Source organism: Furipterus horrens, unplaced genomic scaffold (assembly GCF_987537825.1).
Source record: "Furipterus horrens unplaced genomic scaffold, mFurHor1.1.pri manual_scaffold_11, whole genome shotgun sequence".
Lineage (NCBI taxonomy): Eukaryota > Metazoa > Chordata > Mammalia > Chiroptera > Furipteridae > Furipterus > Furipterus horrens.
This window is the reverse complement of record NW_028327181.1, coordinates 497,087-523,016: the sequence shown is the minus strand read 5'-3', so window position 1 is coordinate 523,016 and position 25,930 is coordinate 497,087. Positions and strand designations below refer to the sequence as shown.

Sequence of the window (25,930 nt, the reverse complement as noted above, 5' to 3'; positions counted from 1 at the left end):
GGAACTCCTTTGTAGGTAGCTCTCTGCCTTTCCCTTGCTGATTTTAAGATTCTCCCTTTATCTTTTTTTAAAAAATACTTTATTTACTTATTTTTAGGGAGAGGGGAAGGGATGGAGAAAGAGGGAGAGAAACATCATTCAGTTGCCCCTTGCATGCATCCAACTGGGGACCTGGCCCACAACCCAGGCGTATGTCCTCACGAGGAATTGAACCGGCGACCTTTTGGTTCACAGGCTGGTACTCAATCCACTGAGCCATACCAGCCAGGCACTCTCTCTTCATCTTGAACCTTTGGCATTTTGATTATGTTGTGCCTTGGTGTGGTCCTCTTTGGGCCCAACTTGTTTGGGACTCTGTGCTTCCTGGACTTGTATGTCTATTTCCTTTGCCAAATTAAAGAAGTTTTCTTTAATTTTTTCAAATAAGTTTTCAATCTTTTGCTCTTCCTCTTCTCCTTCTCGCACCCCTATGGTTCACATGTTGGCACTTTTGGGTGTCCCAGAGGGTCCTTATGCTCTCCTCGTTTTTTAAAATTATTGTTTCTTCTTTCCGTACTGGTCGACTTTATTTTTTCCTTATGTTCCAAATCATTGATTTGAACACTGGCTTCCTTCCCTTCACTGTTGGTTCCCTGCAGATTTCTTAAATTTCACTTTGTATAGCCTGCATGTCTTCCCTTATGCGTTTGCTGTACTCAGTGAGTTCTCTGAGCATCCTGATCACCAGTGTTTTGAACTCTTCATCTGATAGGTTGGCTTTGTTTCATTTAGTTATTTTTCTGGGATTTTGTTCTATTCCTTCATTTGAACCATATTTCTTTGTCTCCTCAATTTGGCAGCCTCCCTGTGTTGTTTCTATGTATTAGGTAGAGCTGCTTTGAACTCCCTGTCTGGGTGCACCTGTTATGTTGTAAGGGGCGGAGCCTTAGGTATTTGTCAGTGGGAGGCTACCTACTTCACTGCTTTGTGGCTCTGTATGTGGGAGAGGAATCTCTCTTTCCAGTCACTTCATCCACTTCCTGTATGTGACTGGCGCCGCTCTAACTATTGCCCTGGTGGTGATTCCTAGAGTGGGTAGGTTTGCAGACGTTCTAGGACCGTGGGGGCCTCTAAAAGAACTCTCCTGAGAGATGGGCAGTTTCTTCTGCCGCCCCAGCCCCCACTGTCTTCACAGACAGAAGCAATGAGGCTTTATTTTCCTGGCGCTGGGATCCTGGTCTGCATGGTCTGACCTGGGGCTGAGATCACTGCCTAGGTCTCCCTCCTGGCTTTCATCTGCCACACAGGAATGTGGAACCGCTCATCCTGTCGGCCGCCATCGCTGCCTAGCTGGCATCCTCACCACCCTGGCTCTCTGGCTCCACCCCTCCTACTCATCTGGATGAATATTTCTTCTTTAAATCCTTGGTTGTTGGACTTCCATGCAGTTTGATTTTCTGGCAGTTCTGGTTGTTTTTTGTTTTGAAGTTAGTTGTGATCCTTCTATGGTTGTGCGAGGAGGTGAAGTGTGTCTGTGCCTCCATCTTGGTCGGAGGTCAGTAGCCCGTTTCTTGGTCGCTTAGTAACACTGCACTCTCTGGTTGGACTGCGGCTTCTTTATTCATCACCTGCGGAAGCACATCTCGGTTCCTCCCAAGTTGTGGCAGTTGTGAACCAAGGTGCCATAAACGTTTGTGCACATGCTTTTTAGCTCCTTTGGGGAGATAACGGCAGAAATGACTGCTGGGTCGTGCGGTGAGAGTGTGTGTGGGTTTGTGAGAAACAAGCCAACCTCCTTCCTGGGCAGCTGCCCCGTCTGTCCCTGTGGCAGCGAGGGCAGCTCCCGCTGCTCACTTCCTCCCAGGGCTTGGCGTGGTCAGGGCTAGGGTTTGGCCGTCTGAGTGCGTGTGCAGCGGTGTCTCACAGTTTTCAGCTGCGCTTCTGAGGACGTGATGTGGAGCATCTTTCTTTGCTTATTTGCATCTGTAGGTCTTAGGTGAGCTGTCTGTTAAGGTCGCTGGTCCGTTTTTTAATCAGGTTTTCTTATTATTAAGTCTTAGGAGTTCTGAATATCTGTGGTGGTGCGAGGTCTGCGTCTGGATCTGCTTTTTGCAAGTGATGTGCAGTGCTAGCGCCGTTTGTCGGAAAGGCTCTTGTCTCTGTTGCAGTATCGGCTTTGTGCCTCGTCAGAGGTCAGCTGACTGTAAGCAGGCGGGTGTGTTTCCGAGTGCTCTGCTCTGTTCTGTGCACCTCCGTGGCTCCTTCCTATCAGCACCCTGTGTTTATCACTGCGACTTCGCCGTCAGCGTCTTGGAGTCGGTGGTGCTGGTCCCCAGACTCTGTTCTTCTCCAGTGCGTGCAGCTGTTCCGCGTCCTTTGCCTCCATGTCAGCTTTAGAGTCAGCCTGTCAGCACCCACAAAACGACTTGCTGGGATTTTGACCGGGATTGTGTTGAGTGTCTAAATCAAGTTGGGAAGAGCTAGCACCAGACAGTGTTGACTCTGTCTATCCACGAACATGGAACATCTGTTTATTTAGTTCTTTGGTTTTGTTCATCAGCGTTTTGCTGATGGATGGCTTTTGGCTTGCGTGCTGTTGGTAGCACGTCGCAGAAATTAGCTTGAGCTGACTTCAGTGTGAGCGCTCTTCTAGTGCAGGTGGCGTTCACAGGCCAGGAGGCGGGAGTCAGGCCAGTTGTGATGTGGGCCCCTTCCTCCCAGTCTGCCTCCCCTCCTGGTGGCACAGAGACTGCAGCCGCTCTGGGTTCATGTTCTCCCCGCAGACTGGCCAGGAGACTGAGCGCCCTTGTCTAAATTCCCACCAGGAGACTCGTCCTTCCCAGGGAACAGGCCGTGAGCACCCGCGCCTGCCCTGGGTGTCCTCCTGGCTGGCCCTCCCGGCCGGGACGGTGGGGCCTCGCTCTCCTGCTTGCTGTAGCCAGCAAGCTCGTCACCCACAGTGACCGCCTGTCGGAGGTGTTCCCTGGGGCAGCAGCTGAGGTGCCATGTGTGACGAGGCCGCTCTCTTCTCAGGGTGGTGTGCGTGATCCCACCGGTGGTGGCCCCACCCCCGTCCTTGTGGGTGGCGCGACTGCCCTCCCTCTACAGCCACAGAATGAGGCTCTTCAGGCACCGCCTGCGGGAGCAGATGGCGCCCTACGCCCAGCAGCTACAGCGGGCGACAGCCCCGCGCTCCCTGCAGTTCCCTGAGCTGAGACTGGTCCAGCTCGACTCAGGTAGGAGAGGGGCCGGGCACACGCTCCCCCGTCACTTTGCCGCTACGGGTGGTGAGACCCTTGGTGCTGTCCCCTCGTAGGAAAGCTGGAAGCCTTGGCGACCTTGCTGCAGAAGCTGAAGTCAGAAGGGCGTCGAGTGCTGATCCTGTCCCAGATGGTTCTCATGTTGGACATCTTGGAGATGTTCTTGAACTTCCATTACCTCACCTACATCCGAATTGATGAAAATGCCAACAGCGAACAGCGGCAGGTAAGGAGACGTCCACTCCGCGCCAGCGCTGCGTCGACCGTTCGAACCACGGGAGCAGCGGCCATCTCTGTGGCTTTCACCTTGAGTGAGTCTCCAGCTCCATCCTTTGAAAATGCTTTCTCGCACGCCATCTCAGTCCAGACAGCAGTCGACCCCATGTCGCAGAATCAGCTGCTGGCGTGCAGTCACGACAGACGGGGTTGGCGTGCTTCAGGCGGTGGCTGAGTGGGACAGGAAACCCAGCTGCTTCCTTCACAGTGGGCGCTGTGCCTGTGGGAGCCCTGGGCTCTTTCCCACGTATCCGAGCAGCGGGTCGCTGGGCCCCTTACTGGCTGCCACGTGGCACATGCTCGTGCTGCCCGCTGGAAGGCCTCGGTCCCCGAGGGGAGCACCAGCGCTCCCCTCACAGGCTGGTGTGCACCGCTGTTCCCTTGGATGTGTTCTGCCCCAGTCAGGCATGAAGTCCGTGCCCAGAGCAGAGAGTGGGGAATGAGCTGTCCACGGGCCAGGGTCTGGGCCAGGTTCTGAGTAGCCCCCAGTGCCGGGGAGCGGGGGCAACAGCGTGGCAGAACGTTCCACGAGCGGAAGGCGGCGGCTGGCCTGTGTGCCGCGGGGCCCAGTCCCGCCCTGCAGCCCAGCAGCCCGCCCACGCCCGCGCCGCACGTGCGCTGGGCAGCAGGAAAGGGGGCCGCTGCGCTGGGTGGCGGAGTAACAAACTGCAGCCAGACTTTCCTGAAGGAGGAGGCTGGCCCGCTGCGCTGTGTGCTGAGGCTGCATGGGTTGCGGAGATGTGCTCAGCGAGGCCGTCCCAGTGGCCGGCCCTGAGCGGGCACAGGCCCTCCTGACTCGTGTGCTCCCTCAGCCTTACTCCAGGGGCTTTTGCTGTAAAGCGTCCTGGCATTGCCTGGGGGGACAGGAAAAGCACAGATTCCCTCCCCCGGAGGACACTGCTTTCTTGGGGGGCCTACGAACTGAGCTGACAGCACGTGTCCTGGAACCCGACCGTCCCGTTGTGTGACGACGCGTGTGGTCTGAGTTGTGTGGGACGTGAGTGAGGATGCAAGGGCACAGAAGAGCCAGGACCACATGCCGGAGGTCCAGCGTGACTGGGCCGTGGGAGCGTGAGCCAGGCGGTCTGGGGAGCACGCTCTGACTGTGAGCATCCAGAGTCCTGACTGAGGTCTGTCGTCCCAGGAGCTGATGAGGAGCTTCAACAGAGACCGGCGGGTATTCTGCGCTGTCCTCTCCACGCGCAGCCGCGCCCCCAGTATGAGCCTGGTGGAGGCCGACGCGGTGGTGTTCTACGACCACGACCTGAACCCCGTGCTGGACGCCCAGGCCCAGCAGTGGTGCGACAGGATCGGGAGGCGCAAGGACGTGCATGTGTACAGGTGAGGCCGCGTGGAGAGCGTGCGGGTGTGCGCGGGCGCGGGCAGAGGGTGCCGCCCAGTTATTGCCACTGAAGACAGGTGCTCACGGTGACTCTGGGAGCAGGATGATCCAGGTGGAGGCCAGTGTGGGAGGGCCAGCCGGCTGGCCGAAGGGCCTCCCAGGACCTGCCACATGCTGCGTGGGAGGTGGGGGCAGTGGGTGATGAGGCCTGTGGCCACCACACAAAGGAGGGGTTGCACAGGGCGCGCAGACAGCGTTGACTTAGGTGCTTCGGAAGCCGCGCGGTGCCCACCCGGGGGGCGCGCTCTCCCAGGCGGCCTCAGTGCCGTGGTGCTCGGGGGGCCCAGCCGTCTCTGCCTGTGTCCTGGGTCTGTTTGCAGGCTTGTGAGTGGCAACTCCATTGAAGAGAAACTTCTGAAAAACGGAACCAAAGACCTGATCCGAGAAGTGGCTGCTCAGGGAAATGACTACTCCATGGCGTTCCTGACGCAGGTATCCTCGCCGGCCGGTTCCCAGAGCGTTTCTGCCCAGTGGCGCCAGTGTGTGGCCTGCGCTCAGGTCAGGCACGGAGCTGCTTCTTTGTTCCTGGGCAGTAACGGGCGTTTCTGTGTTCAGCGCACCATCCAGGAGCTGTTTGAGGTGTATTCCCCTGTGGACGATGCCGGCTTCCCAGTGAAAGCCGAAGAGTTTGTTGTACTTTCTCAGGAGCCTTCTGTGACGGAAACCATTGCACCCAGAATTGCACGGCCTTTTATAGAGGTGAGGACTGACGGGGCCTGCCTCACGTCCCAGGTCAGGGGCTGCCCGCCTTGGGCCCTGGCCCTGACCCCCTCTGCTCTCAGGCTCTACGGGCTCCTCCTGGTCCTTTTCCTCAGGCTACAGGCCCCACCCACCCCTGCCACCCCCAACCTCATCCTCCTGGCAGCTGGGCCCTTGATGAGAAGGATTTGCTACCTCGCTTCCATTTTTAACTATTCTGTTAATAAGGAGCAGTCAGGCATGTGGTAAACCCTTTGCAAATTTATGGCGACAAGTCAGTCTGCACAGACTTCATGGTGCTGCCTGGGTGCCTCCTGTCTCCTGGGGAGCGTCCTGTGAGCTTTGTTCCTCCCACAGTAGCATCTCAGCTCTTTGTGTCTGAGGGACCGCGGTCTGTCCAGTGGCAGGCAGGGACAGCAAGGAGGCCAGACCCTCCTGGAGGTGACGGTGTGACCTCTGCTGCACGTCATGGTGCCCTGGAGGAGCGTGGGCCGCAGCGTGTGTGTGCGGGAGAGGGTTGGGCAGCTGCCCGCCCTGCCTCTTGGAGACGTGGGTCAGCACACCAGCAGCTGCTTCGTTTTCTTCAGAGCAGGAGGGTCTCAGTGCTCCGCCTGCACGTGTTGGTGGACAGTGTTACTGAGCCGGGCACTGTCCTAGGCCGCGGGGACGTAGCCCTGATGGAAGATAGAAGTCTTGCCCTCATGAGCCTTGTGTTCCAGGAAGGGGAGAGACGAGACAGCAAGTTGGGAACCTGCCCAGGTTCTCGTCACCATGAAGGGCCATGCTGAGCAGCCAGGCCTCCGGGTCGAGCAGGCGGCGTGGGGAGGGTGCTGTGGGCAGAGGGACGGCAGGGACATTGCGGCAGGGCCCGCCTCCACGCGCGCACAGCAGGGGCCGAAGGGGCCGAGAGGGGATGGAGATGGGGCCTGACTGGGCGTGTGGCTCAAAACAGTCACCCGGCTCTGGAACCACCTCGGAGGCCAGGCGCACTGACACGCTGAGCATGTGGGGACTTTTGAGGGTGGAGTTGACAGGCTTTGTGGGTGTGGGTAAGGATCAGGGTGGCGGCTCCCCCATGCCCACCAGCCCCGGGTGGGCGGCCCGTTGGCCGCTGGTCCTGCGGTCACAGCAGCTGTGCAAAGCAGCCTTGACTTGCAGCGCGTTGGGCGCTGGTGCAGTTTTCCCGCAGTGGGTGCTCTTGAAAGGGCTTGTGCAGCAGGTGAAGCACGGGGACGCACGGGAGGCTTCCCGTCGCAGACATCTGCTCGCTCCCGCGACTGCCCCCGTGAGGGACTGCCCCGGGCGCCCGGAAACCACGCCCTGCGCTCCACCCCTGGCGTGAAGCACAGCTCCACTGACCACGCATGGCCCCCGGCTGCTCCCTGGGTCTGGCTCCGGCTCCTGTCCTGTGCAGCAGCCCTCACTCTCGCCTCTGGGCGTAGTCACACTCTGGTGGCCACCAGGCCGTGTCGTTTGGTAGACAGTGGAGCACGTCTTAGCGGAGGGTGCCCTGGGGTAGGGCCCCAGGTCGTCGGGGAGCAGGTGTCACGTGCGCAGATGCTGCCAGTTTCCCAGCTGGTTGTGCTGCCTTCCCTGCCAGCAGCGCGGGCGTGGGGCCGCGGGGCCGTGGCTGGGACGAGGCACTTGCAGGCGGGCTTGTTCCTGCGCTGTGCTGTCCTCTGCGTGTGGCGCTGGCTGGCGGGATGGCGACCTTTTCTGCTCACACCCTTGTCCTGTTTCTGAGCTGGCGTCTCTCCCTCTCTGCGTGTCCCGGATGCAAGGCCTTGGCTGCATCTGTGTGAAGTCTTCCCCCGGCCTTTGTCCTGCTGGCGTTCAGTGAGCAGAAAGTCTTCGTCCTGATGCCTCAGCGGGCGTCTCGATTCTGTGGTCACTCTCTGTTCTGTCCGAAAGGCCCCTCGCCCTGCGGTGCCCACGACGTCCCCATTGGTTTTTCTCCAGGTGTCTCAGGGTTTTATTCTTCACATCTGTGTGTACAGTTTGTCTGGAAATAATGTGTGTAGAGTGTGGGGCAGTTATCTTTTAAACTTGGCAGATTTTGTCAAATTGCCCTGAAAGAAGGTTGTTCCATGTCTTAATAATCTCTATACAAAACTGGCTGTCCTGGTGTGAGTGTGTCCCCACGACTGCCGCACCCACCAGGAGTGTGTCCCAGCTGTTGGGACAGGTGCACAGTGGCGTTTCCTTTGATTTGCATTTCCTGAGCCATGGTGGCGTGTCTTGTCATCTGTCCCATTTTCTGTGGGCTTGTTTTAGCTGCCTTGATGCTGGGTGGTTACCTTTGGCTGATGCTGTGGGTGAGCCTGTGTTCTCCCTGCAGGGCCTGCAGGTGATGACGGGCACACCTGAGCAATCAGGCCCTCATCTCACACCCTGCGGGTCTGGGCACTTGACTGCATGCGGCGTGTGTGCCTGTGGCTATTCCTCGCCCAGCGAGGCGCTCCTATCCTCTCCCTGCCTTGGTTCACGGGTGTGAGGGGCTCCTGAGGGACAGACGCACCACCCAGGGGCTCGGGGGGCAGGGCGGGCATCCAGCGGCATCACGTGGCTCTGCCAAACCCTGGACTTAAGTGTTAAAATCCTGGCAGAGCCATCTAACCCTCGCACATCACTCCTCAGGCCCTGAAGAGCATCGAGTATCTGGAGGGGGACGTGCAGGAGCCCACAGGGGAGGCCGTGCCCGAGCCGTCCGACCCCGACAGCCCCCGGGGCCAGGAGCCCTCACAGCTGGAGGAACTGGCCGACTTCATGGCGCAGGTCTGGGCGTCCTCAGCCTGGTTTTCTCTACCAGCCCCTGTTTTAAGCATCTTCCTTTCATGAGCTGTTTCTTACTTTGGCCAAGAACAGCCACTTCTTTGATTCAAGTACTGGTGGGAGTTGTAAGGGACCCTTAACCCTTAGTAACCTGCAGATAACTGTATCCAAAACATGTGTTTTGTAACAGCTAACCCCAATTGAAAAGTATGCCTTGCATTACCTGGAATTATTCCATACTTCCATCGGCCACGAACAGGAGAGGAACAGTGAGGTAAAGATCGTCTTCCCGGGCAGGGGGGTCTCGGTGCTGACTCAGGGGGTGTGCCCGCAACCAGGGGAGCGAGTGCCAAGCCCAGCAGTGCAGGGACTCACGGCCGGGGCGTTGGGGCGCCCTCGCAGACACGCAGTGTTGGGAAGCACGTGGTGCTGGGTAGAGGCCCCCTGTTGGGCAGAAAGGAGGTTCTAGGAAATGAGTAGCCACAGCTCGGAGGGGAGCCATGACAGGGAAGAGAGGATCCTTCGTCAGAGACGGGGCCTGGGGGCAGATGCGTGCCCAGGTGGGGACGGTGCTGGACGCTGTGTCGGGGCGGTGTCTCCCGGCAGGGTTCCGTGCTGACCGCGGTGAGTGCCTGGGAGGCCCAGAACCTGCAGGCGCTGCGGGAGCAGGAGGCCCGGGCGCTGCGGGAGCAGGAGCAGGAGCAGCTACTCACCTACACCAGGGAGGACGCCTACAACGCGGTGCGCACCACTGCATGTCCCCGCGTCACAGCCCTGGCTTGTGCCGCAGAGAACCGTTGCCCAGTGTTTCGGTTACATGTGTGCCTTCCCCTGGTGGGGTTGTGGGGAGGTCCCTGGCACGTAGCTGGAAGAGCTGCGAAGGTGGCTTACAGCGTGAAGCAGGCTGTCCTGCTGAAAGTTTCCCCTCTGTCTCCCTCAGGAATATATCTATGAAGGTGCAGACGGACAGACAGAAGTCATGCCGGTAAGTGCCTCGCCCTGGGGTCCTTGTCCCCTGTAGAGCGCGGCGCTCACGCCTCTGCCTTCTCCGTGCAGCTCTGGACCCCGCCCACGCCGCCCCAGGACGACCACGACATCTACATCGACTCTGTCATGTGTCTCATGTACGAGACCACGCCCATCCCTGAGGCCAAGCTGCCCCCCGTGTACGTGAGGAAAGAACGCCGGCGGCACAGAACGGACCCCTCAGGTGGGCACCGGCGGCCACGCTCCTGTGCCACGCTGCTCCGCGTTAGGGAGCAAGCAGGAGCCCTGGCGTGCACAGCCTCAGCCAGCAGTGAAGGCGGGGGGGCTTGTGTTTGCCCAGGGCTCCCGGGACGGGCACCCTGGCTGGCCCGGCCCCTTGTTCCTTCCTCGGCTCATTGAGGCAATGGGGTGCTCTGGGGACGGCCACACTGACCGACCTCTCTGTGCAGCCGCTGGCAGGAAAAAGAAGCAGCGTCATGGGGAGGCTGTCGTGCCCCCGCGGTCGCTGTTCGACCGCGCGACCCCAGGCCTGCTGAAGATGCGTCGGGAGGGGAAGGAGCAGAAGAAGAACCTCTTGCTGAAGCAGCAGACGCAGTTCGCCAAGCCTCTGCCCACCTTTGCCAAACCGGCAGCCGAGTCGGGTCCTGACAACCCGGAGTGGCTCATCAGCGAGGACTGGGCGCTGCTGCAGGTGAGCGGGTCCTGCGGGCCGTCCCGCACACTCGTCCGCGTCTGTCTCCTCACTGTGGCCGTGGGAGACCTGGTGGCGCCCAGCGCACTGACCTCCTGGGCCTGACCTTGCACCTCTAGGCTGTGAAACAGCTGCTGGAGCTGCCTCTGAACCTCACGATCGTGTCTCCGGCCCACACACCCAACTGGGACCTCGTTAGCGATGTCGTCAACTCCTGCAGCCGCATCTACCGCTCCTCCAAGCAGTGCCGCAGCCGCTACGAGAGCGTGCTCATCCCCCGGGAGGAAGGGAAGGTGAGCACCGTTGGCATCCGCTCGCAGGGTCGGCAGGGGACCCAGTGGGGTGAAGGCCGTGCTGTGCTGGCACCGGACTTGAGGCGCAGCTGCCCTGGTTGCCTGGGCTCAGGCTGGAGTCCCTGGTGTCTGAGGTGCGCGTGACGCGGAGCATCTGTGCTACTCTGTCATTTGGAAAACGCTTTGTGCTGTCTTGTGGCCCCAGCGCCAGTGAGCTCGGTCCCCCTTCCCTCTGAGCGGACAGGAAGACGTCGCTTTGTGCTGTTCGCTCACGGAAGGACGGGTCCGCTGTCCCTGGCCCCTGGGCTGCTGCGCTGGGTTGGCGCGCTCCGGACGCTGGTCCTGACTAACTGCGCGCCTGTGGGTGCCGCCCGTCCCAGGACAGCGGGTCCTCGGTGTCTGTCACCGGGAGGCCCTGAGTCAGCTCTGGGCGAGTGCAGGTCTCCGTGTGGGCGCCTTTCCTCGTGGCTCTGGAGCTGATGGAGCTGATGGGTCTCTGCACACTCGTCACGTCGCTTCCTCTGCCGGCCTCTGCCTGCTGGCCTCGGGCCTCGCTCCCAGGAGCAGGCGTCCTGTCAGGAAGGAGGGCTCCACGGTCCTCCTTTACCAGGGTCTGGCTGTTTCTGTAGCCAGCCTTTGCGTCAGCTCAGCTTCTATTGCTCTGAAAACATTTCTCTCAAAAGGAGGCATTTGGGGCTTTTGTGTTTAAAAACAACAAGCAAGCTTTCCCCGGGCCCGGGGTGCCGTCACCAGGACGGCTCGCGTGAGGCCTCTAACGGTGGCTGTAACCGTAACGCGGGAAAGGGCGAGGCTAAAATCTCACCCTCTGCCTCTGCTCGTGGACGAAGGTAAAGGAAACGAGTATTTGTAAGATGTGGAGGTGACCTTCTGAGTCACCAGGAACCTCAGTGAAGCGCCTGTCTGGTGGTGACGAGAACCTCTTGTGTGCCCTTCACTTGGGCCTTTGCTGGAGAGGCTGCCGCCCCGGGGACGACCTGTAAAGCTGGGAGAGTGGCAGTGGTCGGGAGGGCAGTGCCTGTGGGAGAGACCCACAAAGGCCCCGCTGGCTCACACTGGCAAGGGGAGCGCTTCCCAGCCAGGCGAGTCCAGACAGGAGCCCCTGCCGCACAGCCAGCCTGCTGCCGAGGCTGTGCTCTTGTCGGGACTGGGCCCGGGGCCCGGTCTTCCTGGCCTCCTCCTCCCCCTGCTTTCTGTGGCACGGGAGGGCATGCCACCTGGCATGGCCACCCGACCTCTCACATTTGTTTTGTGGGTGTGGGTCTTGGCTGCCCCTTGATTCAAGGCCTCCACTTAATGTGGACAGCATGTGCGTGTGTCTGCTCCCCATGCACACCATCCTCCACCCGGGGCTCTCCCTCCAGGCACTTTGCCCCCATATCGGACTGCAGTTTGAAAATGACTGGAACTTAGGAGCTTGGGAGCCTGGCCCTGACGCGTCACCAGTTAGCTCTCTGCAGGGCTTGGGGGGTTGTTCTGAGCTCCGTGGGGAGCTGAGGTGTCTTGGGAGCAGGCAGGCACTTGGTGGAGCTGTGGGGCTTAGGAGGGTGGTGTTACCAGCACAAGCAGTGCTGAAGCCCCCAAAGAACAGCCTCAGACATCAGGAGCCTCTGTCCCCTCATGGCCTGCTGTGGCCAGAGGCCTGCAGGGAAGGCCGGGGCGCTGGTGAAGGTGCTGCTCCGCTGCTTGTCTGTGGCCTCAGGCTCTTGGCCAGCCGGTCTGTCCCTAAAGACGGTGGGGCTCTCCATCTCTGGGTGATTGGGAGGCCCACTCGGTGACGTACAGGAAGGCCCCCACACACTGTGCCGTATCTGTGCCATCTGTGCTAGGTTTCAGAAAGGGGGGGGGGGTTAGTTACAGGGCCTCGGTGTGGCCTCCAGGTCCATAAGTCCCATCCCCAGGGTCACTGTTGGGCTGACTGTTTTCTTTCAGAGTAAGAACAACCGTCCTCTGCGCACGGGACAGATGTACGCGCAGGACGAGAACGCCACGCACACCCAACTGTACACGAGCCACTTTGACCTGATGAAGCTGACCGCCGGCAAGAGGAGCCCCCCCATCAAGCCTCTGTAGGCCCCGCCGTCCCCTACCCCAGAGCCACGTCTGGGTGGGAGGCTCATTTTATCGTGTGTTGTTTGTGCCCTTCCCCTTCCTGTGGTGACTGTTGTCTCCGCTCCTGCTGCAGGCTTGGCATGAACCCCTTCCAGAAGAACCCCAAGCATGCCTCCGTGTTGGCAGAAAGGTATTCTGTGCTTGTGACATGCTCGTCACGCTTCAAAATGATCTTCCAGTGTTCTCTTACACCCCACAACTTCATCCATCGTTGTATAAACAGTGTGTCCCGGCTTCAGCAGGGGTGGCAGAGTGGTCGACCCAGGCGTGGCAGGGACTCTTATCCGGGAAGCGGTCTTATTCCCACAAGGAGGGTGCGGAGGGTGTACAGGGCCCCATCCTGCCTGCCATTGGGCAGGGGGCACGCCAACGGGGCGGGAGGGCTTTCTGCTCTCTGCACCTGTGACTTGACACACGTTTGGCTGGCTCTTCTGTAGAAACACACCCAGTCTGGGGGTGAGTGTACTTGCTTTAAATCAAGGAGTTCTTTACGTGTCAAATGTCAGGAGGCTATGGGAGTCCTTGGAGCAAGGGTTCTGGGAGAGGAGGGGAGACCCATGAGGACCCATAGCCTGGGATTTACTGGTCCAGCTCTGTGCCTGGAGGGTGGGGCAGTGTTCACGCAGCCTGGGGCCTAGAGCACATGTTCCCAGACAGGCCTGGAGGGGAGTGGAGCCCTGGGCTGGAATGACCAAGGCCGCCTTTCTCTCTCCCAGGCCCTCCGTGGCCATGCCTTTGGGCTGGATTGGAGCTGCCTCCAGCACCGAGAAGCTTGGGCAGTGAGGGCTGTGGGTTTTGAGAATGTCTTGTCTAGTTCAGGACGTGCTGGTTTATTTTTACTAACTTCTGTCTTCCAGTGGAATCAACTACGACAAGCCACTGCCTCCTATCCAGGTTGCGTCCCTCCGCGCAGAGCGAATCGCCAAAGAGAAGAAGGTGTGTGGCCCGCGGGGCCTGGGTGCCGGGGGGGGGGGGTGGCTGCTGTCGGGGCTGCGGCCTGGGCTGCTCCACACGCCTCTGCTCCCTGCCCTGCAGGCGCTGGCCGATCAGCAGAAGGCACAGCAGCCGCCCGGGGCACAGCCCCCACCAGCCCCACCACAGCCACAGCCACCGCCACCCCAGCAGCCACCGCCGCCTCTGCCCCAGCCCCCCGCAGCCGGCGTCCAGCAGCCCTCGGGCCCGCCTGCCGTGCAGCCCTCTGCCCAGGCGCAGCCCCCAGCACAGCCCGCGCAGCCCCCGCCGAAGGCCTCGCCCGCCATCACAACAGTGGGCAGCGCCGCCGTGCTGGTGAGCGGGGCCTCCCGTCTCTCCCGCCTCTTGAGGTTCCCGCAGCGCCCAGACTAGCAGACCTTCCTGCGGGGGTGGTGGGGACACCCAGCCTTTCCCTGGGGTGGGGTGTCTTCTGTCCTCCAGAGCTCCTGCAGCTGGGCAAGTTGAGCAGCAATTTGGGGTGAAGGGAGCTCTTCTTGGTGCAGCTGCCTGGGAGCTTTGGGATTAGATAGGACTTGTGAACTGTGACCGAAGACGTGACCCCCCTCCTCCAGGCCACACCCCACCTTTCCTCAAAGGTGCACACATGATCATGCCCACACATGCATGTCCAGTGCCTGTGAGAGAAAAGGGGTGAAACGCACAAAAGGGGGAGACGAAGGTGGGCTTGGGGCTCACATGCCACGTGTGGTTCTCCCTCGCCCTGCTCCCCCGTGTGGCTGCACTGAAATTCCCGTGGGGAAGAGTGCCGGGGCCGGACGTGGCTCCACCACTTTGCGGCGTCAGCCAGGCACAAGGTGGCCGTGCCCTGAGGAACCAGCAGCCCCTCTGCTCTAACTCCCGTCACTGGGTGCGGGGGGGGCGGGGGGGTTTCCATGCGCAGTAGGGCAGCCTCGGTCCTGCCTCACGCTCTCAGGAAGTGTACTCACTGAGTGCCTGCTCCCGGGGGTTGGGCCTGCTGGGGCCGGCAAGGCCCCATGGAGGACAGGGTGGTCAGGAGTGGCTTCCCGCAGAGCCGGCCCCAGGGCCGCAGCCTGAGTGGCGGGAGTCAGGAAGGAACAGAGCCGGCAAGCAGCCGCAAGCTCGGCAGCCGGGGATTGGGTCCGTGTGGCCAGAGCCCAGTGATAGACGGGGGGACAGAGGGGCAGAGTCCGCCTGTGTGGCCAGTGACCACGGTCAGAAGCCTGGATCTGATGCTGATGAAGTGGGAGTTTCTGCGGGGCTCACGGTGTGAGTGTGTGTGCGCACACACATGCATGTGTGAGCTCGACCCGGCCTTCAAATGGCTGTTTTCTCCAACAGGCAGGAGCCATTAAAACATCCGTCACGGGGACCAGCATGCCGGCAGGTAAGAGTCCGAGGGGCGCAGGGGGAGCGCTGGTCTCGTGCGTGCTCTGGCCTCACAGACCCTCTCCCCGCAGGCACCGTGAGCGGAAACGTGATCGTGAACACCATTGCGGGCGTCCCTGCCGCCACCTTCCAGTCCATTAACAAGCGCCTCGCTTCGCCCGTGGCGCCGGGAGCCCTGACGGTGAGTGGCCTGCTCCTGGCAGGTGGAGTGGCGCGCCCAGCCGAGGGCTTCTGGAGAAAGTGACCCCTGGGTGCAGAAAGGACTGGTCTGGCTTGAGTTTCATCGCGTCACATGGATATGGAGCTGCTCAGGGAGGCTTCTGTGTGGCACTTCCTGCGGGCGTGTCAGGATCCCCACGGCAGCCTGGAGAGCAGGGAGGGCGGCTGTGACGGCGCCTCACGGACGCACCGATGGGTGCCCCTTGTGCCTGGGAGGGGGGGGCACAGGCACACAGGGGGGCCACTTGGGGGGGTCACCCCCAGGGAGAGGCCATGGTGTCGCATGAGTATGGGGTACGCTCATTGCTGGCATGGGGGGCTGGCATGACGGATGTTTTAATGGCTCCTGCCTGTTGGAGAAAACAGCCATTTGAAGGCCGGGTCGAGCTCAGTTTATGGGGTGTCTAGACCCAGGCATGGGAGCAGGGAGGGGATGGACCTGAGCAGGAGACAGACGTGGAGCCGCAAGACCACCATGTGCAGAACCAGCAGGGCCCGGGGCGGTAACTAACCACAGGAGACCGGCGTTCAGCAAGACACACATCACGTCAAGCCACCTGCTTGTCCTGATATTTCATCATAAAAAACCAGAATGAGCTGTTGAGATTCAGGAGTTTAAATTAACACCCCAATTCCCAGCTTAGTCACAGACCCAGAGGCCACGCGAGTGAGAAGCAGCTGCTTTGGAGGCAGTGGTGCTTCAGCAAGGGGGACCCTGTCCCTCTGGGGCATTGGGAAGTGTCCTTCCCCAAAGCCGAGGCTATGGCCCTCCGGAAGGCGTGGTGCTGGCAGGACGGCAGATGGACGTGTGGGTCCCTGGGGTGGAACAGAGTCAGGAACAGACCCTCAGCATGGCTGATTTCATCCAGGGTGCCGAGGGGGCCCCAGAGGGAGGATAGGCTTGTCAGCAGACCGTGACCTGGAAGTCACACTGCGCAACTTCCCCAAAGTGCTTCACAGACCACAAGGGGAAAGCCGCACGCCACACTTCTGGAAGGCGACACCGAGAACATCCCCACTGCCGGGGCTCAAAAATTCATAGGAAGACAGCATCCAAAATCGCGAACTTCTGTTCTGTGAAAAGCATTTGTAGAGCACACTGGATAAAGGACTGGGGTTCAGATGGCATGAAGATTCTTCAGTCAGTAATAAACACACAGCTTTCAGAGTGGACAAAAGATTTGAGCAGTTACTTCACCAAAGAAGATACATGGATAGCACGTAAATATGAAAATCACCCCCTGTGATTAGTAGGGAAATGCCCGTGAGAACCACGGTGAGGCCCCAGCGCACACCCGTGAGCAGCTTAGGGACGAAAAGCCACACCTGGCGGCAGCAAGTCTGGGAGATGCAGCAGCTGAAGCTCCCATTGCTGTTGGAACACAGAATCTTCCAGGGACTTTGGAAAACAGTCAGGTTATTTCTTATGCAGTTAAACATACGTTTGTCATACAGCCTAGCACTACCACGTCTTCGTTTCTCCCAAGAGAATTGTCTACACAAAAAACCTGACTGGATGTGGGTAGCGGCTTCGCCCATAATTAGGGAAAGTGGGAGCGACCACACTGCTTCAGCTGGCCTATTGAAAAAGACTTGTTGCTGTGTGTGATGTCCTAAAAGATAAGGTGACCCATCCCCGGTGGAGTTTTTGAGCATGTCTTGCAGACGAGACGCTCCTCCTGGGGCCGTGGGTGTAGAGGTGCCGCACGGGGCTCTGCCGCCGGCCCGGGGCTGCACCAGTCTAGCGGCAGCGGCGGAGGCGGAGGCGGAGGCAGAAACAGCCAGCGGAGGGCAGACCCCTCAGACTCAGGACAGTGGGGTCGCTGGGTATAGATGATGAGATGATGAAACTTTCGGCTTTAAAGAGAGAAAAGAAACTTGAGAATGTCCATGAAAACCAGGAGGTTGTATTTAAAAACATAGAGGACATTTGGAAATGAAAAACAGTTGCCAGGATTGGAGAAAGGAAGCCTGACCCTGGGCTTCCCGCCAGCTCCCACAGTGCAGGGGAGCATTGGCCTGGAAGACAAGGCAGGGGGCTGGCCGCCAGGACGGGGCTGAGCGCTGAGGGGCTGGGCAGAGACCCTGGAGACATGTTTCCAGAACCGACCCATGTAATCGCAAGCCCAAATAACCCAAATCCAGGAGGATGAAGGGATCCACCCCTACACACGGCAGCAACCAGGAGCCCGGCCAGCCACTCGGGCGGCAGCTGCTTCCACCCTGGGAGCAGCAAAACCAGGGGCTACGGGGCCAACGTCGTGCCTGCAACCGGAAGAAACAGCCGTCAACCCGGGACTGTCTCCTTTGAAAATATCTCGAGCAGAGTAAAAACATTTCCAAACAAAGACTGAAAGAATTACCAGTAGATCTTTACTGAAGAACATCCTTTAGGCAGAAAGAGGGTGTTCCCAGATGGAGGCATTGGGCACAAAAAGCAGAAGCGTAGGGTGCGGGGTGGCTGGGATGAAGACCGACCTCGCTCATGGATGACAGCGCAGGAGCAGCGCGCGGGGGACGGCGGCGTGCGGAAGGGCTGCAGGCGCCGGCTGACCCGCAGTCTCATCACTGCACGGAGAATGTGGGTGGCTGATTAGACTTCAGGAAGCATTCACAGCGTGATTTTTAGGTGGACGCTAGAATAAAAAGAATAAAAATAGAGTGTAATTTCCAAACTGGGAGGGAAAATAACAGGAGAGAAAAATCTGTAAGAAGCAAGAAAGGAGAGCAAAAGAATCATGAACCAGTGAGACAGGATGCGCAGACCAAGGTGCTGGATTTAGACCTCAACATGGAAGCAATAAAACGAACTAAGTAAGGGGCATAGGAGTGCACGGTGACTATGCAGCAGGGTCCGGTGACACGGGGCAAGTGACACAGTTACGGGCATCAGAAGGTCAGTGGGCTCTCTGGCTCCAGTGTGTTGTCCATGCAGGGCAGCCGGGACTCGGGGTCGGAGCTCTGTGCCCAGCGGCCGTTCCTGCCCGCTGCATGGAGGGTGTGAGGCGGGGGCCACGCCGAGTCCCGCGGGGCCAGGCTGCAGAGCCCCAAGCCCTGAGCGTGTGCAGCTCCCGCACCCGACTGGGGTAATGATGGAGCTTAGGGCCTTGGACTGCGCGTTTTGGGGATTAAATGCTGGCATGCAGAGGATGGTCAAGTACCAACAGGTGTGTTGCGGGAGCACAGAGGGACAGGGCGGTGTTTCAGAATGGGCGTGGGAATGCTGTTGTCTGAAACTGCTCATTCCCTTTGTGGTTAAGGGACCTGCTCTGTAGCACAAGGCGAGTCATTTGAATCAACAAGACCTCCAGAATGTGCTTTGCTCCCTTGGATTTAGAGTGGGTGCCCTTTTCATCCGATGGCGGTGAAAAGCCTGAAGAATATTGCAGGGTCACTGATGGGTACCCCCCTTGCCTTTCCAGACCTCTGGAGGCTCAGCACCTGCCCAGGTGGTCCACACCCAGCCTCGAGCAGTTGGCTCCCCAGCCTCTTCTGACCTGGTGTCCCTGGCACCAACGCAGGGCGTCCGAGCAGTCACCTCTGTGACAGCTTCAGCTGTGGTCACGACCAGCCTGACTGCAGTGCAGACCCCGACCCGGTCTTTGGTGACTCAGGTGTCCCAAGGTAAGCACAATTTGGTTTCCTGAGGTCCACCCCGCCCTGGAAGACAGGACTCAGGCAGCTGTGGGTGGTCATTGGGGAGAGGACCGTTATCTGTGTGCCCCCTAACAGAACAGCTTTCTGCAGCCACAGGGGTTCAGCTCCCGGGGAAGACCCTCACGCCTGCGCACTTCCAGCTCCTCCGGCAGCAGCAGCCGCCGCCGCCGCCGCCACCACCCTCCCAGGCGCAGGTCCCGCAGCTCCAGGGCCAGGCCCAGTCGCCCGCACAGATGAAAGCTGTCAGCAAGCTGACACCGGTGAGCGTCTCCTGGGGCACCAGATGCACAATCGCTGTGGTTGATGCCATGTGGTATCATGTAGCTCAGTGTATTTTGCAAAATCTACTGGTCTGTAGGCAGGAAGTATGTTTGTGTTGTCTTTAGAAGCGGTTGTTGACAGCGCTCTGGAGGCCTCCGTTCCCTGGTCCAAACGTACCTTCCCACCTGCTTCCTGTGCCATGTGCTGCGGGGTCAGGCTCCAGAGGGAGCCGAGCCGCTGGGCGCCAGTCCCACGCATAGGACGTGCCAGGAAGCGTGTCCTTCCGGCTGGGGGCTGGGGCAGTGAGAACTTGGTTTCCTTGGGGCTGGTTCCCGGCAGCATCACTGCTCACAGGCGTTGTGAGAGGCAATGTCCTGGCTCTGCCATCTGCACACCTGTGCTGCCATGTGTGTAGACGCGTTGGCGGTTAAGGGAAACACCACTTCCTGCCATCCACAGAAAAGCACTAACACCGGGTACGGGAAGTAACTAGAACACGTGCAGTAAGAATTCTAGCCAGCTGACAGGCCTGCCCCAGTAAGGACCCGACACTGGGCCTGTCCTTCCCGTTTCAGGGGGGACAAGCGGGTGTGCACCGAGGCTTCCTCCTCGAGGCAGTGGAACATGCACCCGGGGAATGAAAGGCAACCAAACAGAATGTTCATTTCCTGAGTCGCTCCAGCCATGTCTCCAGGGCTCCGTGGCTGCACGCGGCTGTGGCTTCAGCGTGGACAGCTCAGATTAGACCGTGCCCGTCAGCGCAGGGAGCGCCACTGCTCAGGACCCCGCAGAAGCGGGCCAGCAGCCTAGAGTCCCGCCCAGGTGGCCTCGCCTCAGACTGTCCTCCTCCAACAGCTGGGCAGCCGGGGCCCTCACACCCTGCACGGCTGCCTGCTTCCTCCCCTCGCCCCCATCTGAGTCACTTCGTGTTCAGGACTTTGAAACAGATCTGATAGTCATGGTCACTGAATTTTCTAAAAAAAAAATTTTTTTTTCATATAAGTACCATTTGAGCTGTTGTGATACTTTGATCTTTTGACTTAAAGACATGAAGTTTATTAATGAAATCTTTATTTGTAGATGGTTGGAATAAGTAATTGAGAGCTGATGCACATCTTATCATTTTAAAATTTGAGGGACCATGATTTTAATACATCTAAAAACTTAGATGGTGGTGCAGGCTTAAACTGACTTCTTTGTGAGTGGTAATGGCCTAGAAGTTTTGCTGCGAGGTCACTACACTGACAGAAGCACTGTTTCTAGCTTTCATCCACGCTGCACTGCCGTGTGACAAGGAGCGTTTAAAGAACCGTGGGAGTCCCTGAGGGAAGGTCCGCACCTGCACATGAGTGGCTGGTCGCTGGTGCCCAGTGTGCGGCAGAACAGGGACGCAGAACCGAGACAGATGGCACGGTACCGTGAGCACTGATGAAACACTACTTTCTCTGGGCTTTAGGAACACCTGATCAAAATGCAGAAGCAGAAACTGCAGCTGCCCCCGCAGGCGCCCCCGCCGCAGGCCCCGCCGGGCCCCCCGCCGCCCCCCGCACAGGTGCAGCCCTCGCCACCCGCGCAGCAGCAGGGCCCCCAGCTCACCACCGTCACGGCCTCCAGGCCTGGAGCCCTGCTCACAGGCACCACCGTGGCCAACCTCCAGGTGGCCAGGCTCGTAAGTTCCCTGGGATCTGTCTTCCCAGCGCACCGGCTCTTGACGCTTAACTAGACCAGGACGCTTGCCAGCACCGCCTCTGTGGGGAGCAGGTGCAGTTGGGCAGCTCTGAGGAACGTGTAGCCTGTGGGTCTTGCCAAAGCCCCGTCCCCTGCATTTGTTGTGACGGGTTGAGCACTGTGGGTCACCCTCCAGTGACACGTCTGCTGTGAGCTGACTGCCACTTTCCACCCTTGGGAGCCCGTCCATGTCTCACCGCTTGACTGCCGTGGGGAGATGTTTACAGACATCCACGTGCCAAATCCCTGGACTCCCTCTCTCCCTCTGTGTTTAGACACGGGTCCCCACATCCCAGCTGCAGACGCAAGGCCAGATGCAGGCCCAGGCGCCCCCCCCGGCCCAGGTGGCCCTGGCGAAGCCTCCGGTGGTGTCAGTCCCCGCAGCCGTGGTCTCCTCACCAGGCGTCACGACCTTGCCCATGAACGTCGCTGGGATCAGTGTGGCCATCGGGCAGCCGCAGAAAGCCACAGGTGCCTGTCCCCATCCCCTGAAGCCTGGCGCAGTGGGCAGATCCCTACTGGCTTCCTTGCCAGGCCCCGTTCCGTTCCGAGTGCTGCAGCGCACGTTAGCAGGAGAGCGTCGGAGCTTCAGGGCAAGTTCTGAGCCTCGATTTAACCCTTGGCCTTTGGAACTTCCCATCCCTTTGCCTCTGTGATCTTCACCTCTGTGCGGCGTGAACTTCTAAAACACACAGAGCCTGACTACTTAAGGGCACAGACCTCTTTTCTGTTAGACGGTCAAATAGAAAAATGACAACAGCCAACACAACAGCCATCCAGTGTGAATGAATAAAAATTATACCAGTTTTTGGTCAGATGAGCACCAGCTGTGCTCCTGGTTCTGCCGTAGAACCTTAGCGGTTGGTGTGCCATGAGACGGGAACAGCTGAAAACCGCTGCGGTATTGGGAGGTCCAGGGGGCGCAGGGACGTCTTGAGCACGTGGGAGGGGTGGCTCGGTCTGTCTCCGCGAGCCTCAGGGTCGGTTTGCTGCGGAGTCAGCGTGAGCGGCCTGCGCCCCGGGGCAGGGCAGGGGCTCGCGCGGGCCTGGGCGTGACCCCCCGTCGCTGCCGGCAGGGCAGACCGTCGTGGCGCAGCCGGTGCACGTGCAGCAGCTGCTGAAGCTGAAGCAGCAGGCCGCCCAGCAGCAGAAGGCCATCCAGCCGCAGGCCGCCCCGGGCCCCGCCGCCGTCCCGCAGAAGGTACTGGGCTCGCGCCCCTGCAGGGGTCTCGGGCTGTCCTCTCCTTAGCCGAGTCGGGACCTGACTGGGCCCTGGGTGCGCTGGGGACGAGAGGGGTCTGAGTGGGCCCCACCTCGCTGCCTCGCACGCGCACAGGAGATGCCAGAGGCTGGCGCTGTTCCCGGGCCTGGAACGAGGAGGTGTAGGGCAGGGAGCTGCATTCGTGGACGGCTTGTGGGGAGCAGGGAGGATGCAGGCGGGGGGCTGGTGAGGGGCCACAGGGAGCGGGGGAGCTGATGTCTCTAGTAGTCTGACCACAGGGGCTGCTGGAGAACAGGGCAGAAGGCCAGGAGGGGTCCTGTCCTGTGTGAGTGACGTGAAAGGACAGGCAGCGTCCCCCTGGCTCAGCATCTCAGGAGAGGCAGCTCTGAACTGATTCAGGTCCCCGAGCAAAGTCCTTAGCAGGCCAACACCAGGGGCACGTGCTGCGCAGGTGCACACTGACACCCTCCTCCGAGAGGCAGCTGAGGGAAGGAAGCACCTCTCCGTCCCCTCCTGGTCCTTGTCTGAAGCCATGTGGGGCACCCTTGCAGGAGCAGGGTGCTGGCTGGCGCCGGGTGACACCAGGACAGAGGCCGGCAGGTGGGGCCTGGATGATTGCGTCGGCTGAGCTTGTGTCCCAAGGAGAAATAGAGAGGCTTTGGCCAGAGTGCGGGTCTGCGTGTTAATATAAGTTGGAAGGAGACTTCAGAGGCATTAGGTGTTCGTGTGGCCCACGGGTGCTCGGCCTCTGAGCAGCACTGAACTCCTGGCGGAGGAGACTACAAGTCGGGTTAGGTGCGCAGAAGTTGTGCACACGGGCTATTACTCCTCGCGCTGCCCTTCTAGGGTCTGTGCCAGGTTCTCAAAATCGGATGTGAGAAATTGCACGTGTGTTTCCTGTATTGTGGTCAAGTTCACTCACAGGATGAGCATGTAAAGATGACCGTGAGGGGACTTCAGGAGAGGAAGCCTGTGACCCAGGGGCGGGCACACCAGTGGGATGCCATGGGGACAGGGCTGAGGGCAGGCAGTGCAGGGTGGTCACACGGCAGGTGTGGGGGCCGTCGGAGCCCACAGAGCAGGCCCTGGCAGCTCTGAGAGGGGTCACAGCCATGCGTGGCTCTAACCCTGGGTGGCCTCTCTTTCTTCAGATCACCGCACAGCAGATTGCCGCTCAGGGCCAACCACAGAAGGTCACCTATGCCACCCAGCCAGCCCTTAAAACTCAGTTTCTTACCACACCCATCTCCCAGGCTCAGAAGCTGGCCGGGACTCAGCAGGTGCAGACCCAGATCCAGGTGAGTGTGAGCCAGCCCAAGGGTGCCCAGGGCCGTGGCCAACATGCAGGCCCCAGACAGGAAAGGTGGGCAGGAACGGTGCAGAGTGCCACAGGCCGTGCCCTTGGCCTTGGCCGCCGGTCCCCGGACAGCGCTCACTGGCTGTGCCGTCCGTGGGAGCCCGCCTGTGGCCTGGGTGTGCGCCGGGCATGCACAGACCGTGCTGCGGTGGGGCCTCCAGGGCTCAGCATCGGCTCCTGCTTTGGGGGTCGACGGTGGGTGGGTGCCGCGTGGCTGCCTGGGCGTCGAACCAGCAGCCGTTTGATGTACAGGCTGCCGCTCCCGCCGAGCTGCCGGGCCAGGCGGCCACGTCCTCTTCCCCCTCCTTCCCCTTTTTCCTCACGTTGTGCCAGGGAGGCCACAGGGCCACGTCTGAGGTGCGCAGGCAGAAGCAGCTCAGCCACGGCACTGTTAACGTGGTCGCGTTCCAGTCACCTTCGTTAGCGTGGGAAGATTTCCCTCCAGGGCTGCTGGAAGTCTTGTCCCTTTCTGTGTGGCGTTTTGTCTGTTTTCACCGACGGTCTGCACCCCGGCACCTGCCGAGCTCCCCGGTGGGAAGGCTCCACGTCCGTCTCAGTGCCAGCGGGTCCAGAGCCCGGCCTGCAGCGGCTGCTGTCCCCACTCCAGATCCTTAACCCTCGCTGCCTTTGGACAGGCCCCCCAAACCTCACAGGACTCAGCCTCACCTGGGCACACCTGAGCACCTCCGCAGCTCAGGAACGGCACTTCTGTTCTGTCGACCTCTGGCCTCACGTGGGCCAAACCCACAGTCACGTGGCGTTTCTCCGCCACACACCGTCAGCAGTTCCATAGTGAATTGTGTGGGCGGGTTGGGGTGCACTTGCTGGGGCGCTTTATCGTCACTGGGCCAAGTGTATCGTTTGTGTTGCTTAGTCTTCAGTGTTCTTACCAGTTACTGAGAGAGGTGTGTTCAGGTCTCCCGTTCTAGTTACGGAGCCTATGTTTGCTTTTCATATTACACACTTGACTCTTGGCTACATACAAATTTTTAATGTTACTATTTTGAAGAGGCCCTGTTATCACCAGTTCTCCGTAGTCCTGAAGCCCACTCTGCCTCATACTGAGACCCGACCTCTGTGTGCAAGTGCCTGGGGTCTCCTCTGTCTTCACATTCCACGCTCTGTGCCTGTTTGGAACACACCTCCAGCAACAGTCATGTCGATACTGCTGTCAGTCTGTTACCCAGGCTCTCAGTTTTGGTCTTTTTTTAAAAAAAAGATTTTATTTATTTATTTTTAAAGAAGGGAGGGAGAAAAGGAGAGAAACGTCACTGTGTGGTGGCCTCTTGCAGGCCCCCCCAACTGGGAACCCAGCCTGCAGCCCAGACATGTGCCCTCACTGGGAATCGAACCAGCGACCCCTCAGTTTGCAGGCCAGTGCTCAGTTCACTGAGCTGCACCCGCCAGGGCTCAGTTTTGGTTTTTCTCCTGAAACATGATCACTCGCCTTTACGGCGGAGCTGGTGTAGGTGCATCGAGACGACCGCTTTGGTTCTGGCACGTCTCTGGGCCGGGGCGGAGCTGCTTCGCCTGCAGGGGCGCCTCCTGGGACACTGTCCGCACTTGGAGAAGGGGCTCTCATGAGATTGCTTGAAACGCTAACGTATTTTATTCCATCCCCAATTTAATTTTCTCATACAAACTTGGAGTTTTTAGTAAAAGAAAAAATCCGTGTGAAGTGTGAGACCCCAGGTGAGTGTCGACCTCAGGGGGCTGCAGAGGAGGACGGTGGCCAGCGCCCGCGCCTGGTGAGCTCCCCGAGGACGGCTCTCTTCTGCCGTCCGGCCGCTGTGTCTTCTGCGTTAAGAACTGAGCAGGGAAGAAAGGGAGAAACCCCCTCTCTGCCTACGTTCTTCTGAATTCTGCACTTGGCTTTCTTTGTTGTGTCAAAGGTCGCAAAACTCCCTCAAGTGGTGCAGCAGCAGACACCTGTGACTGGCATCCCGCAGGTCGCCTCCGCATCCCAGCAGGTAGGTGCCACCTGGGAAGTCCCCACGCGAGCTTTTCAGGAACCTTCACGTTTTTCAGAGTGAGAGAGTCCTGGTTTTCCTCCTGAGGAGGGAGCGTTTTAATCATTAGACAATCACTTTAGGTTTTAATGATACAGAAGGAAACTAACAAACCCCACCTCTCATGTACCAAACGGGCCCGTTCTGAGGACTGGTGCTTCCACAGCCGCGTTAGGGGTGTCCTGCGGGCCAGAGGGAATTAGACGTGCAGAGACCAGTGGGGGGCCACAACATGCCTCCCCGACGGGGCCTGGCACCGCTTTATTGAAAGGAATGCTTTACACGTTTTAATTTTCAGAATCTCACTGGCGTGTGGATTCAAGAAACCAGATACAGTTGACCCTTGAACAGCAGGGGGTATAGGGGCGCCACGCCTCAAGCAGTTGCAAATCTGCGTGTAACTGAAGTCCGCCCTCTGCACACATGCATTCCCAGCCCACGGCTGTGGGCCCTTAAGTGACGCGGGTCCGAGCTGCACGGGCCCCTGGCTCACAGGTCCCGCGTGGATGTTCAGGCCTACGTTGCTCCAAGGCCAGCCACCGCGGTGAGGGCTCAGCACTGCCGGCACCGCCGAGCCCCGGCCCCGGCCCCCGCGCTCCTCCCGGAGGCCTCCAGTCCCAGCCTGAAAGCAGCCACAGCTCAGTTTCT

At 59.6% G+C, this 25,930-nt stretch overlaps 1 protein-coding gene and 1 non-coding gene across 3 annotated transcripts in view; both read left to right on the top strand.

Moving 5' to 3' along the window:
- Positions 1-25,930, top strand: part of EP400 (E1A binding protein p400) — a 77,668-nt gene that overhangs the window by 49,369 nt on the left and 2,369 nt on the right. For both annotated transcript variants that reach the window (XM_090257242.1, XM_090257243.1), the window contains 25 exons: positions 3,013-3,215; positions 3,296-3,465; positions 4,660-4,856; positions 5,238-5,349; positions 5,473-5,616; positions 8,254-8,391; positions 8,579-8,662; positions 8,995-9,129; positions 9,329-9,373; positions 9,445-9,598; positions 9,825-10,066; positions 10,186-10,359; positions 12,310-12,446; positions 12,563-12,619; positions 13,347-13,425; positions 13,525-13,776; positions 14,782-14,827; positions 14,901-15,010; positions 18,471-18,672; positions 18,796-18,965; positions 20,423-20,635; positions 20,970-21,165; positions 21,771-21,895; positions 23,068-23,214; positions 25,166-25,243. In XM_090257242.1, the coding sequence (XP_090113368.1) occupies positions 3,013-3,215; positions 3,296-3,465; positions 4,660-4,856; positions 5,238-5,349; positions 5,473-5,616; positions 8,254-8,391; positions 8,579-8,662; positions 8,995-9,129; positions 9,329-9,373; positions 9,445-9,598; positions 9,825-10,066; positions 10,186-10,359; positions 12,310-12,446; positions 12,563-12,619; positions 13,347-13,425; positions 13,525-13,776; positions 14,782-14,827; positions 14,901-15,010; positions 18,471-18,672; positions 18,796-18,965; positions 20,423-20,635; positions 20,970-21,165; positions 21,771-21,895; positions 23,068-23,214; positions 25,166-25,243 (3,610 nt within the window). The remainder of the gene's footprint in view (positions 1-3,012; positions 3,216-3,295; positions 3,466-4,659; positions 4,857-5,237; positions 5,350-5,472; positions 5,617-8,253; positions 8,392-8,578; positions 8,663-8,994; positions 9,130-9,328; positions 9,374-9,444; positions 9,599-9,824; positions 10,067-10,185; positions 10,360-12,309; positions 12,447-12,562; positions 12,620-13,346; positions 13,426-13,524; positions 13,777-14,781; positions 14,828-14,900; positions 15,011-18,470; positions 18,673-18,795; positions 18,966-20,422; positions 20,636-20,969; positions 21,166-21,770; positions 21,896-23,067; positions 23,215-25,165; positions 25,244-25,930) is intronic.
- On the top strand, positions 4,319-4,449 carry LOC149996690 (small nucleolar RNA SNORA49). The gene has a single exon (XR_016507354.1). It is a non-coding gene; the product is annotated as a small nucleolar RNA SNORA49 (small nucleolar RNA).